Genomic DNA, 12,896 nt, shown 5'->3' on the forward strand with positions numbered 1-12,896 from the left:
TATATATATACACACATATATGTATATATACATTTATAGACATATACATATGCATAAAAATATATAATTGTGTGGATACATGTACATACTGTACACACACATACATACATACATACATACATACATGCACACACATATACATGCCATATATGAACAGACACATTCACACAAATTTAAACAGAAATACATCCATACCCACACATAAACAAGCACACACACATACATACACAGGTACACACATCTGCACTCACATACATGTCCCTCTCTCACTTATGCACCCACGCACACACACACACACACACACACACATGTATGTATGCATGTCACTATGAGTCTATGATACACGCATAGACTCTGAGATATACATACATATACATACACACGTTTATATAACTTTGTATCCCTTTTACGTGGCGAAATCACTTACACTTGCAGAATTCAAAAGACAAGATGAAGTAAAGCAAAAGATTCTATTGTATATCTTCATAAATATAAATATCTTTTAGTCAGAATATCACATTAGATCCTAACCATACTATATAAACACAATATTTATACATATTTATACATATATTTATATGTATACTACATCTATTGTATAATACGTACACAAAGAATTATCAACTATATATATATATACATATATATAATATAATACTATATAATATACTAAAATATATTATAACTAAATATTTGCAATAAAAAAGAAAAAAAGACATCAAAAATAAAGTGTACAACAACAATAAGAGCAACAATGGGTTTTACACAATTTCTAAAGGTTTGCCTTTTTTTCATGTTTAATATAAACTGCTCCCTTGTTTATGCTCGAATAAGTTTTCAAAAGGACCAGAGGATTGATTATGTGTTCCCCCCACTGATTGAGAAATCTGTTGATTCTAGAATTCCTGAAGGACATCTAAGACCACTCGGTAAGAAGATCTCTTCGTTGAAATTTGAATGAATGAACTTTAAAGCTCATAAATTAGTATTAATTAGTATTAATCAGTCAATCAATTAATTAATTGACGCAATTATTTATTTGTTATTTTCTCATTTTTATTTTTTTTTACTCTGTATATTGTTTTCATTTTTGTCTAAATCTCCTTATCGTTGATGTTTAAATACCTGATCAGCCCTTATCATGAAAACCTACGACCAAATACATTCTAGCCTCAGTCGTCACTTTTTGCTGAATTTCATCTGTATTTACAATCTGAGTTCAAATTCTGCCAAAGTCAATTTATAAAAGACGCAGCGCATATGCTAGGACTCAATAACCTCCTAAGCAGACCTGGTGCTGATATGAGTAGAATTTGGGAACCAGTATTAAGAAAAGATACAAAAATAGTAGGTTTATAAGTCCTAAAATTCACTCTATAATTGCCCATAGGTATATAGCATAGTGGTTAAGAGCACGGGCTACTAACCCTAAAATTCAGGGTTCAACCCCAGAATAAATAATAATAAGCACAGGAGTGGCTGTGTGGTAAGTAGCTTGCTTACCAACCACATGGTTCCGGGTTCAGTCCCATTGCGTGACATCTTGGGCTAGTGTCTTCTACTATAGCCTCAGGCCAACCTAAGCCTTGTGAGTGGATTTGGTAGAGGGAAACTGAAAGAAGACCGTCGTATATATATGTATAAATATGTATGTGTGTGTGTGTGTTTGTGTGTCTGTGTTTGTCCCCCTAGCATTGCTTGACAACCAGTTTGGCAAAAGAGACGGATAAACTTACAAAGAATAAGTCCTGGGGTCAATTTGCTCGACTAAAGGTGGTGCTCCAGCATGGCTGCAGTCAAATGATTGAAACAAGTAAAAAAAAAAAATACCTTGGTATTATTATTAGGAATGAGAACAGAGTACCCCAGTTGGGGACACCTGATGAAGGCTGGAGAGTACATCAGCCAAAACATTGTGATAACAACAAACAAGATGAGAACACATATCCGTCGAATGTGAATATTGTACATAATTCCTCATTTCTAAAATATAGAACATTGAGTCAACTTTGTCTTTCATCCTCTCTGGTCAGTGAAATAAATACCAGTCTAGCACTGGGAGTCGATGTTATCAACTAGTACCCCTCATTCTACCAAAATATTTCAGGCCATAAACCTATAGTAGAAAGGATTATTATTATCATTATTGTTAAAGCAATTAAGGTGATGAGCTGGCAGATTTGTTAGCATGCCGGGTAAAATGCTTACTAGCAGTTTATCCGTCTTTATGTTCTGAGTTCAAATTCAGCTGAGGTCAATTTCACCTTTTATCTTTTCTGGGTGGATAAAATAAGTGCCAGTTGAACACTGGGGTCAATGTAATCATCTCATCCCTGCTCCCCCAAAATTGCTGCCCTTGTGGTAAAATTTGAAACCATTATTGTTAAAGCGATTGGCTGACAGAATTGTTAGCACAGCAGACAAAGTGCTTTGCAACATTTTGACTGTCTTTCCATTCCAAAGTCGACTTTGCTTTTCATCCTTTCAGGGTCGATAAATTAAGTACCAGCTATACACTGTGGTCAATAAAATTGACTAGACCCTCCACCAATTTCAGGCCTTGTACCTATAGTGAAAATTATTATTATTATTATTATTAAGGTGGTGAGGTGGCAGAATCATTAGCATGCTGGACAAAATGCTTGGTGGTATTTCACCTGTCGCTGCATTCTGAGTTCAAATTCCACTGAGATCGACTTTACCTTTCATCCTTTCAGGATTGGTAAATTAAGTACCAGCGAAACACTAGGATTGATGTAATTGACTAGTCTCCTCCCCACAATTTTTGGCCGTTGTAACCAATAAAGAAAGGATTATTATTATTATCATTATTATTATTATTATTATCATTATTATTATTATTTTCTCAGGTTTTGTTGGAGCTCCTGGAGTCTTGCATGCGTAGCGAGCTTACTACCTGCAGCCTACGGTACCATACTATCCATTCTTTTCAGCTCTCTAATACTTTCCTGATTATTCTGGCCGTGCCAAGGAGGCAAACCTTTTGTAACTGTTCTACTGGGCACTCTATTCCAATTTCCTTTATATTCCTCTTGATGAATATAAGAACGAATTAAATTAAGCTGGTGTGTGTGGAAGTGAAGCCTTACGGCAGCATACATGTAATTATATTTCATACACATATGATAATGTTTTCAATCATATTTTCTAGGGTTTCAGCGACACCCTGATGGCAAAGTAAAAGAAACAAAAGGAATGCCCAATCCGGAATCATTCTACAAATACATCCAAGACAACCAGCCTGTAATGATGTTAGGAGCAATGAAGAATGTCCCAATAGCTAAAACATGGGAAAAAGATGATTACTTAAAGGAAAAGTAAGTGACCATTTTCTTTTCAAATTTTCCTAGATGATGAGAGGTTTTGGATCCGATACTTTGGATATGTGGTTAGAATGATGCAGGGAAGAATCACAAGACAGATTCTTCAAGCTGAGCTAACTGCCAAAGGACCTAGTAGTTGTTTTTGTTGTTGGCACTCCATTGCTTATGACGTCGAGGGTTCCAGTTGATCCGATCAACGGAACAGCCTGCTTGTGAAATTAACGTGCAAGTGGCATAGCACTCCACAGACACGTGTACCCTTAACATAGTTCTCGGGGATATTCAGCGTGACACAGTGTGACAAGGCTGACCCTTTGAAATACTGGCACAACAGAAACAGGAAGTAAGAGTGAGAGAAAGTTGTGGTGAAAGAGTACAGCAGGGTTCGCCACCATCCCCTGCCGGAGCCTCGTGGAGCTTTAGGTGTTTTTGCTCAATAAACACTCACAACGCCCGGTCTGGGAATTGAAACTGCGATCCTACGACCGCGAGTCCACTGCCCTAACCACTAGGCCATTGTGCCTCCACAAGGACCTAGTAGTAGACCCAGAACATACATACATACATACCTTGTTGTTGGTGTTGAAATTCCATTGAAGGAGTCTGGAATCTAGATTAGAAACTGACTCTTTCTCTGTTGGCAAGAAATCTTGAAATAAAACTAAACAATGACATACATATTTCTATAATTATCTCATTTCTCTTATTTGGATTCAATTTTGTCAGGTATGGTAATATATCTGTGCCTGTAAGTGTGCGGAAACAACAATTTCCAGGTAAAGTGAGAATCGTTCAAATGAAATTCAAGAAATTCCTTCTTGAGTACATGTACGAAGACTGGTACCTTGCAACGACCATTCCGCTTCTAATGGCTAGTGAACTAACTGTGAGTTATAGATATGTTCTTTTTTCCTCCTCTTTTTCTCTTGCTCTCTTGTTTGTTGTGTCCCCTTCTTTTTTTTTTTCACTCTATATTCTCAATCTATCATTCCTTTTCTCATATACATACATAGATACATACATACATAAATACATACATGCCAAGAATTTCTTTCTTCAAGGCAGTGCCCCAGCATGGCCACAGTATAATGACTGAAACAAGTAAATATATATATAAAAAGGATAAACGTCGCCCTTTCAAAGTCTAGCCAGGATCATGGGCCCAGTTTCCCGGTTTCTATGGCGTATGTACTCCCCCCAGCTGGACAGGACGCCAGTCCATCGCAGAGTTACTCAAGAAACAGGAAGAAAGAGCGAGAGAAAGTTGGGGCAAAAGAGTACAACAGGGGTCCCCCCCCCCCCCACTGCCGGAGCCTTGTGGAGCTTTCAGGTGTTTTTGCTCAATAAACACACACAACGTCCGGTCTGGGAATCGAAGCCGCGATCCTCCGACTGCGAGTCTGCTGCCCTAACCACTGGGCCATATATATAATGGGAGGCAAGGTTCACGATATCACCTGAATATTGCCTTCTCCCACTAGTTTTTGTTCTTTGTGTTGTTTCCGGCTCCACTGCATTCAGATTACTCTATTAAATGTAATGATTACTTATTCACATTGTTTTAAATTAATCATGCATTGTCTTATAACCATCAAGATTTCAATGATATGATAGTTTATCTTTAACCCTTTCATTACTGCATTTATTTTGAGATGCTCTGTCAGGTTTCTTTTAATTACTTTAAATATAACAAAGAATTTAGAAAAATAACTTAGTTATCATTCAGCTAGTGTTAGGAACATAAATTGTGACTAAGGTTTGATGGAAGATTTTAATTCAAAACTTATGAAATCTAGACATCTGTACTCAGAGCCAGAGGCAGTTTCAGGTGAGTTGGTATTGAAAGGGTTAAGAATTGTTTCTCTATTATATATTTTAACCCTTTTGTTACCATATTTCTGTTGAGATTCTCTGTGTTTCTTTCAATTACTTTAAATATAACAAAGAATTTAGTAAAATAACTTAGTTATCATTCAGCTAGTGTTAGGAACATAAATTGTGACTAAGGTTTGATGGAAGATTTTAATTCAAAACTTATGAAATCTAGACATCTGTACTCAGAGCCAGAGGCAGTTTCAGGTGGGTTGGTATCGAAAGGGTTAAGAATTGTTTCTCTATTATATATTTTAACCCTTTTGTTACCATATTTCTGTTGAGATGCTCTGTATTTCTTTCAATTACTTTAAAGATAACAAAGAATTTAGTAAAATAACTAAGTTATCATTCAGCTAGTGTTAGGAACACAAATTGTGACTAAGGTTGGTATTGAAAAGGTTAAGAATTATTTCTCTAAACTGTGACTAAGTTTTGATGGAAAATTTTAATTCAAAACTTATGAAAACAAGACATTTGTACTACAGAGCCAGAGCCGGTTTCAGCTGGGTGGGTAACGAAAGGGTTAAAATGACATTGTAGGAAAGGTGTAAGAGGCTGGATCTGACTGGTTTGAACATAAAACTGGTAGAATATATTTGAGCTGGATATGGTCAGTTTGAATGCTAAAGGGTTAATTTCATATTTATAATAATCTTCATTTAAATATTTTAGATTCCTCAATGTCTCAGTTGTGGATCTTATTTTCACCGTCTGCTTGAGTCTGAGTTATGGATTAGCAGTGGTTTTGCCAACACCCAGCTACACAGTCATTCCGACCATATTCTACACTGCTTGCAGTTTGGACGTCGGGATTTTATTCTCATGAAAAAGAAATACAAGAAAAACTTCGAATTTGTGGAAGAGGTTTGTAAGGCTGTTGCCTACATTACTTTCTCTCTGCTCTCTCTCTCTCTCTCTCTGCTCTCTCTCTCTCTCCCTGCTCTCTCTCTCCCTGCTCTCTCTCTCCCTACTCTCTCTCTCCCTCTCTTTTATCATTTGACATCCGTGTTCCATATTAGCATGGGATGGAGGTTCCACAGGATCTCACTAGCTTGTCGGGATGGGCGGCTGTGCTGGTTTTCAGGGTATAGATGGCAGCTGTAGTGGTTGGTGTTAGGAAGAGCAAAAAATTAAAGAATATATATGTATATATATATATATATACAATGTAACCTCGTGGGCATCGGTACCATTTTCCTCTTTCTCCGTTCTTCCATTCTCCGAACTTTCCATCTTTCCGACGAAGGGCTACGCTCGAAACGTCATACACTCTCTCTTTCCTTTCCTGAGCGTCCAATAATACTATCCATATCACGTCCTCACTTTGTTGTTTTTTTGTTATTGTTTTTTTGAACTATATATATATATATATATATATATATATATTGCCAGTATCGCCTGACTGGCCCTCGTGCTGGTGGAATGTAAAAAGCACCCACTACACTCTCAGGGCTCAGGGTTCAGTCCCACTGCGTGGCACCTTGGGCATGTGTCTTCCACTATAGCCTCGGGCTGACCAAAGCCTTGTGAGTGGATTTGGTAGACGGAAAATGAAAGAAGCCCGTCGTATGTATATATATATATATATATATATATATATATATATATGTATGTATGTATATGTTTGTGTGTCTGTGTTTGTCCCCCATCACTTGACAACCGATGCTGGTGTGTTTACGTCCCCGTAACTTAGCAGTTTGGCAACGTCGTTGTCGTCGTCATCATCATCACCATCATCATCATATGTCAAAAATAAACATAAGCCTAGATCTTTACATTTGTGAGATGGAGGGGTCAATTACATTGACCACCAACCCCACGGCACTGGCTCAGGTGCTTTTGCATGAGGTGCCAGCACAGAGGAAATTGGTAGAATCAGTAGGGCAGAATTTATTGTAACTTTGTGTACAAATATGTTCAAATCTCACCAAAGTCAACTTTACCATTTAGCCTTTTGAGGAACTGGAGGAAATTTCAGAACATCTGATTGGGTGCCTTGTTGTATTTGCTCCAGTTCATTAGGTTCCGAGTTCAAATCCCACCTTGGTCTATGTGAACAGTAGACTTCATTCATTAATACCACTGCCTGGCACCGTGGATGCTTTTAGAAGGGTCCCTTCTGTTGCAAGAATTCAGAGTTAGTCTCTAGTTTGAGGATACTTTCTCCCTCTTTCTCACTACTCTTGGAGGGCTCTGTCAAGGGTCACGGGCACTAACTTCACACCTGAGTGACAGTTAAAGGGATAAAAAATACCCATCCTTGTTCCAGCTTCTCCTTATATGGAATGAACAAATAAATGAAAATAAATAAATAAATAAATAGGTAGAGGCATGGCTGTGTGGTTAAGAAACTCACTCTGCAGCCATGAGGTGCTGGGTTCAGTCCCACTGTGCAGCACCTTGGACAATATTTTCTATTATAGCCCTGGGCCAACTAATGCCTTGTGAGTGGATTTGATAGGTGTAAACTGTGAAGAAGCCTGTTGTGCGTGTGTGTGTGTGTGTGCCTTTGTATTTGTTTCTCACCAACACTTGACAACTGGTGGTAGTTTGTGTACATCCCCGTAACTTAGTGGTTTGGCAAAAGTGCCTAATAGAATAAATGCCAAACTCTAAAAAAAAAAAACCCCCAAAAATAAGTACTGGTGGTTGATTTATTTAACTAAAACCCTTCAAGATGGCACCCCAGCACGGCCACAGTCCAGTGAGAGAAGCAAGTGAAAAAGTGAAAAGATAAATAAATAAAATAAAACAAAGCAAAATCATGAATTTTTGTTTTTATTTTTCAGTATCCCACATCAATTTCTGGTCATTCTCCACTGGACATGAACAAAATAAACATGTTCAAAAATACCAACTTTGCAAAAACCCCATGGGTATATGCTAGTCTCTATGGTGGAGATTGTCTGTATATACCATCTGGTATGTATGCTGCATTATCTTACAAAACATTCATAAAACCCAGGAATGGATTAATCCTTTTTCTGAGTATTGGAATCTCAGTAACTACAATCTATATTTTGTGTCTTGAGAGAATCATTTACCCATTACCTCCCATAATTCTATTAACTGGAATTTTTTTTATGAAACTTTGATTTCTAGCATAAAACAGCCTTAGAAACATGCTGAAATCATCAGAATAACATTTCAAATAACATTTCAAAATAACATTTTAAATAGAAATAAGCAAGATATTGGGTTAAAAATTAGCAAACCTCATTTGAATATCAGAGAAATATACCTAGTAGATATAGCAAAAAGGTTAGATATGTGTAAATATTGACAGATAATTACGAAATTTGTAACTTTTAAGTGATCTCATATGAGATCACTGGTAGGTAATGGGTTAAGCTAATTACAATACCACATACACTGGTTCAAGATCACTCTTTACTGTTAGTCAATTGGTTTGATATCTAACCAACTAATCAATCATTTGTTTAATGAATTGGTTAAACAATCAACCAGTTATTTACATCATTTACATTTGATGGATATTTGTCCTCATCTTGTTTGTTGATAACACTATGTTTCAGCTGATATACCTCCTGGAATGTATTTCATAATCTTTTGTTTACCATTTCGTGTCATTGGATGTATTATTATTTTACTCTCTTCCACAGAATACTTGCATCAAGTGAGATCTTACGGGAGAGCTATTTCCTATACAATCCACTTTGCACCATCTACTCAGTTTGATCTGAGGGGTTGCTTTGGAGATGAAGTCCAAAAAACATTTAAACTTACAGATGCCAATTTCTTATGGACATACACTAAAGGGCATAAGGTAAATTCTTTGATCTTTAATCATTAATCTTTAACTTGCTTCAGTCATTGAACTGTGGCCATGCTGGAGCACCACCTTTGACACACACATACATATATATACATATATATATACATATATACAACGGGCTTCTTTCAGTTTCCGTCTACCAAATCCACTCACAAGGCTTTGGTGGGCCCGAGGCTATAGTAGAAGACACTTGCCCAAGGTGCCACACAGTGAGACTGAACCTGGAACCATGTAGTTGGTAAGTAAGCTACTTACCACACAGCCACTCCTGCGCCTGATGATAAAAGATAATGATAATGATGATGATGATTGTGGTGGTGGTGGTGGTGGTGGTGCTGCTGCTGCTGCTGGTGGTGATGATGATAAATCAGAAATAAGTAGTAACTCACAAGTGTTGCCCAGAAGAGAAAGAAGCAATCTTTTTAGTTTGGTGTGTTTAACTATAAATGCCTTCATATAACGTTAACAGTAGGTCACTAACATTGGTAGCAATACCATTTTACCATTTTTGCTTCTGATTTTTCTTTCCAGCAACTATCTAATGTAAAATTCAGCCCAGAAAGTTTCCAGAAACTTCTACAACTTTTGCTAGGAGCTAAGGATAGACTTTCTTTTCACCAGTTTGAACATTTTTATGACATGGCTTTCAAGCAAGTGAGTATGATTTTTTTAAACCCTTTTGTTACCCTATTTCATAGGGACCATAAATTAATATTAAATGTTGAGGGAAAGTTTTAATCTAGCTCACTTTAATCTATTTGTTATATTTCATTTCAACATACACACCACACAATGGCTTTCCTTCAATCCATTTCGAAAATAATAAAGAATTGTTTTTCTCAAGCTGGTATTTGGAAAATAAATTAATATGAGATTTTAAGGAAAGGTTTTAATTTAGATTACTTTAACCCTTTTGTTACCATATTCCTTCTGAAACACAATGCCTTTGTTCCAATTCATTTTGAAAATAATAAAGAATTTAATGAAAAAGCTTTATCCTTCTTGAGCTAGTATTTGGAACATAAATTGATATGAAATACTTAGGGAAGGTTTTAATTTAGATCCCTTCAAAACACAAAGTTTGATTTGTAGAACCAAGGATGATCTCAGGCAGCTCAGAATCTTGAGGATCAAATGCTTTGAGCAAGCTATATTCTTAAGGATAATTAGATATCTATTAAAGTTCCAAAACATAAATTGTAATGCTGCTGCACTGAAACTATAGAAAATAACAACCCTTATTATTAACCCTTTAGCTTTTAAACCGGTCATATCTGGTTCAAATATGCTATGCTTTTGCAGTTAAGAGGTTCAACCCCCATGTTTTTACCACATAACACATTCTAATGCATTTACACATATAGATAGATGCATATTACAAGGGTCATTATGCCAATAATAAACACACACACTGGTTCTATTTCACTTCTTTTACTATTATTAGTCAATTTGTTAACATTTAACCAATTAATCAATCGATTGTTTGATTACTAGTTTGATTAATCAGCTAGGTTTGTCACATTTCTTTTGTTACTGTTTGTGACATCATTAATGACATGTCCTCTTGACTCCAATAGGTCTAAAGCTGACCTTGAATAGAGAGGTCATGTCAGTGGTGAGGTTGCGAGTAGTGATAAAAGGACTTTGATAAACCTAGCAGAGTGATTGATAAAACGAATGCTTAATCAAACAATTGATTAGTCAGCTGGTTAAACGTTAACCAATTAATTGATTATTGACAGCAGTGGCATTAACTCGTATCTGAGTAGTTAATCTGTCATGAGTGATTGATCCTCTTCATCCTGATGGGTGCGAAGGAGGCCAGTGCTTGAGATGGCTGTTCAGGCCAGGAGCAGTATAGAAGGGCCAGGGGACATTTATTGCAGGGGGTGGGGTGGCATAGAACAAGGAAGTATGGGTCACTTTTTGTGTCTTTGATATCTGATCTCTGTCTCTTAGTGTCTGTTATTTTCCATCTGGTCTGTTCTCCTGATGATGAGTACGCGTTTATTATTGGCATAATGACGGTCCTTAGATACAACAAAATTTGCTTTAATGCACAAGTTCACACCAAGAATCTTGCAAACCAAATACTGAATTGTGATTGAAAAAAATTTTATTCCAAAACTTTAAATATACCAAATTATGCTCTGTGTATTTTACAGGACAACAAAAGACCTCCTGCATTGGAAGTGTTCTGGAAGATGGCAAAAAAAGACAAAGATTATTTGACTCGTCATGAAATCGATAATCTTTCTCCTCGCAAACTGATGGTTGTTGTGAAAGTTTTCAATTCTAGATTCTCAAAAAAGAAAGAAGAACTTTAAAATAATACTTAATCTCAGCCTACTGCATCATCATCATCATCATCATCACCATCGTCATCATCATCATCATCAACATCATCATTATTATTATTATTATTATTATTATCATTATCATTATTATTATTATTTGATGAAAACTCACAGCTTATTTTGCTAGGTATGATGGAAAGTGTCAGCTGTCCACAACCAGCAGACTAAGGTGACACCTGTTTTACTGGTCACGCTTCAAGAACCCTGTAATGGATTCTTTTAGTTCCAAGCATGGCTGATTTGTGTAGGCGTTCTACCTTCACACTTGCACCAACCTTTTTCAGCCATGCTGGTAGCTGAATGTTGATACTTCCAAATGCACCAATTACTATTTGGATCATGTCTAATTATTATTATTATTATTATTATTATTATTATTATTATTATTATTCTTTTAAAATGCATGTTTGATACAATCACTTACTGGGTCCACCTACAGGGCAGCTGATGGTCAAGAGATGTTTAGATATAATTGATAGTTTGTGGAGGGCAAGGCAAGTGGGGAGGATAGTACAGAAATACATTCATATAACACAACACAAAATACTTAAGTTGATATAGTTTTTCTAAGGATTTGAGTGGTTCTTATCAGTACAATCTCTTGAAATTTCTTTGAGAGATGGGTCTCCTGGGATCTTATCTTGGTGTTTCTGATATAACTTTTCTATTATACCAAGAGCACCTACTATAACAGGTACAGTTTTTTGCTTTAAGATACTACATCTTTTGTATTTCAATTTCTAGATCTTTATATTTAGTGATCTTGTCAAATTCCTTGACAGATGTATTTTTATTAAATACTTACATCTATCAGTTTACAAGTATTTTCTTTCTTTTTATTATTATTATTTTATTGTCTTTGCACAGCTTCTAATGCTGGAAATGTACTACAGTGTCAGCTGTTCACTACCAGTGAACTAAGGTAACACCCCTTATTTTTTGAGCACCATCTGGAGTATTTGTGCAGTTCCAAGCAGTGCTGTTTTCTGCAAGTGCTCCACCCTGATTGCAGCACCTATTTGTTCCATGTACTTCTCAAGATTTTTTCTCACTATTATTGTCATTGTTGTTGTTACTTCAGTAGTTTTATTTATATTGCCTGTGCTTACTACACAAGTGAACCCAACTCTGTGTATTGTGAGCCATGCAGTGTTTAGTTTTGCTTTTACATTTTCTATTGTCAAACATCACACATAGTTTGTAGCTTCTATGTTTTGACACTTCATATATGCATGAGCTCTTTGTAGCAAATAAAGAACAAATTATTATTATTATTATTATTATTATTCATCATCATCATCATCATCATCGTTTAACGTCCGCTTTCCATGCTAGCATGGGTTGGACGATTTGACTGAGGACTGGTGAAACCGGATGGCAACACCAGGCTCCAGTCTGATTTGGCAGAGTTTCTACAGCTGGATGCCCTTCCTAACGCCAACCACTCAGAGAGTGTAGTGGGTGCTTTTACGTGTCACCCGCACGAAAACGGCCACGCTCGAAATGGTGTCTTTTATGTGCCAC

At 36.5% G+C, this 12,896-nt stretch overlaps 1 protein-coding gene across 2 annotated transcripts; it reads left to right on the top strand.

Annotated features, from left to right (window-relative positions):
• Window positions 1-223: 223 nt before the first annotated feature.
• Window positions 224-12,643, top strand: LOC106881374 (bifunctional peptidase and arginyl-hydroxylase JMJD5). 2 transcript variants are annotated; one of them, XM_052967532.1, is made up of 8 exons: window positions 224-929; window positions 3,173-3,338; window positions 4,071-4,230; window positions 5,892-6,083; window positions 8,009-8,141; window positions 8,843-9,006; window positions 9,547-9,669; window positions 12,240-12,643. In XM_052967532.1, exons 1-8 carry the CDS (start codon window positions 755-757, stop codon window positions 12,291-12,293), a joined length of 1,167 nt encoding a protein of 388 aa, XP_052823492.1. In that variant the 5' UTR covers window positions 224-754; the 3' UTR covers window positions 12,294-12,643. The 2 variants fall into 2 exon arrangements, with proteins under 2 accessions (XP_052823492.1, XP_014787224.1); XM_014931738.2 differs by having other exon boundaries at window positions 229-929; window positions 11,181-12,643.
• Window positions 12,644-12,896: the final 253 nt, after the last annotated feature.

The sequence above is a fragment of the Octopus bimaculoides genome, chromosome 4 (assembly GCF_001194135.2).
Source record: "Octopus bimaculoides isolate UCB-OBI-ISO-001 chromosome 4, ASM119413v2, whole genome shotgun sequence".
Classification (NCBI taxonomy): domain Eukaryota; kingdom Metazoa; phylum Mollusca; class Cephalopoda; order Octopoda; family Octopodidae; genus Octopus; species Octopus bimaculoides.

Bases quoted from the DNA above. Each gene is read 5' to 3' on its own strand.
- LOC106881374 (XM_014931738.2), top strand. From the start codon at position 755: ATGGGTTTTACACAATTTCTAAAGGTTTGCCTTTTTTTCATGTTTAAT. The intron at 6,084-8,008 runs GTTTGTAAGGCT...TTTATTTTTCAG, and splicing joins ACTTCGAATTTGTGGAAGAG to TATCCCACATCAATTTCTGG. The intron at 9,007-9,546 runs GTAAATTCTTTG...TTTTCTTTCCAG, and splicing joins CATACACTAAAGGGCATAAG to CAACTATCTAATGTAAAATT.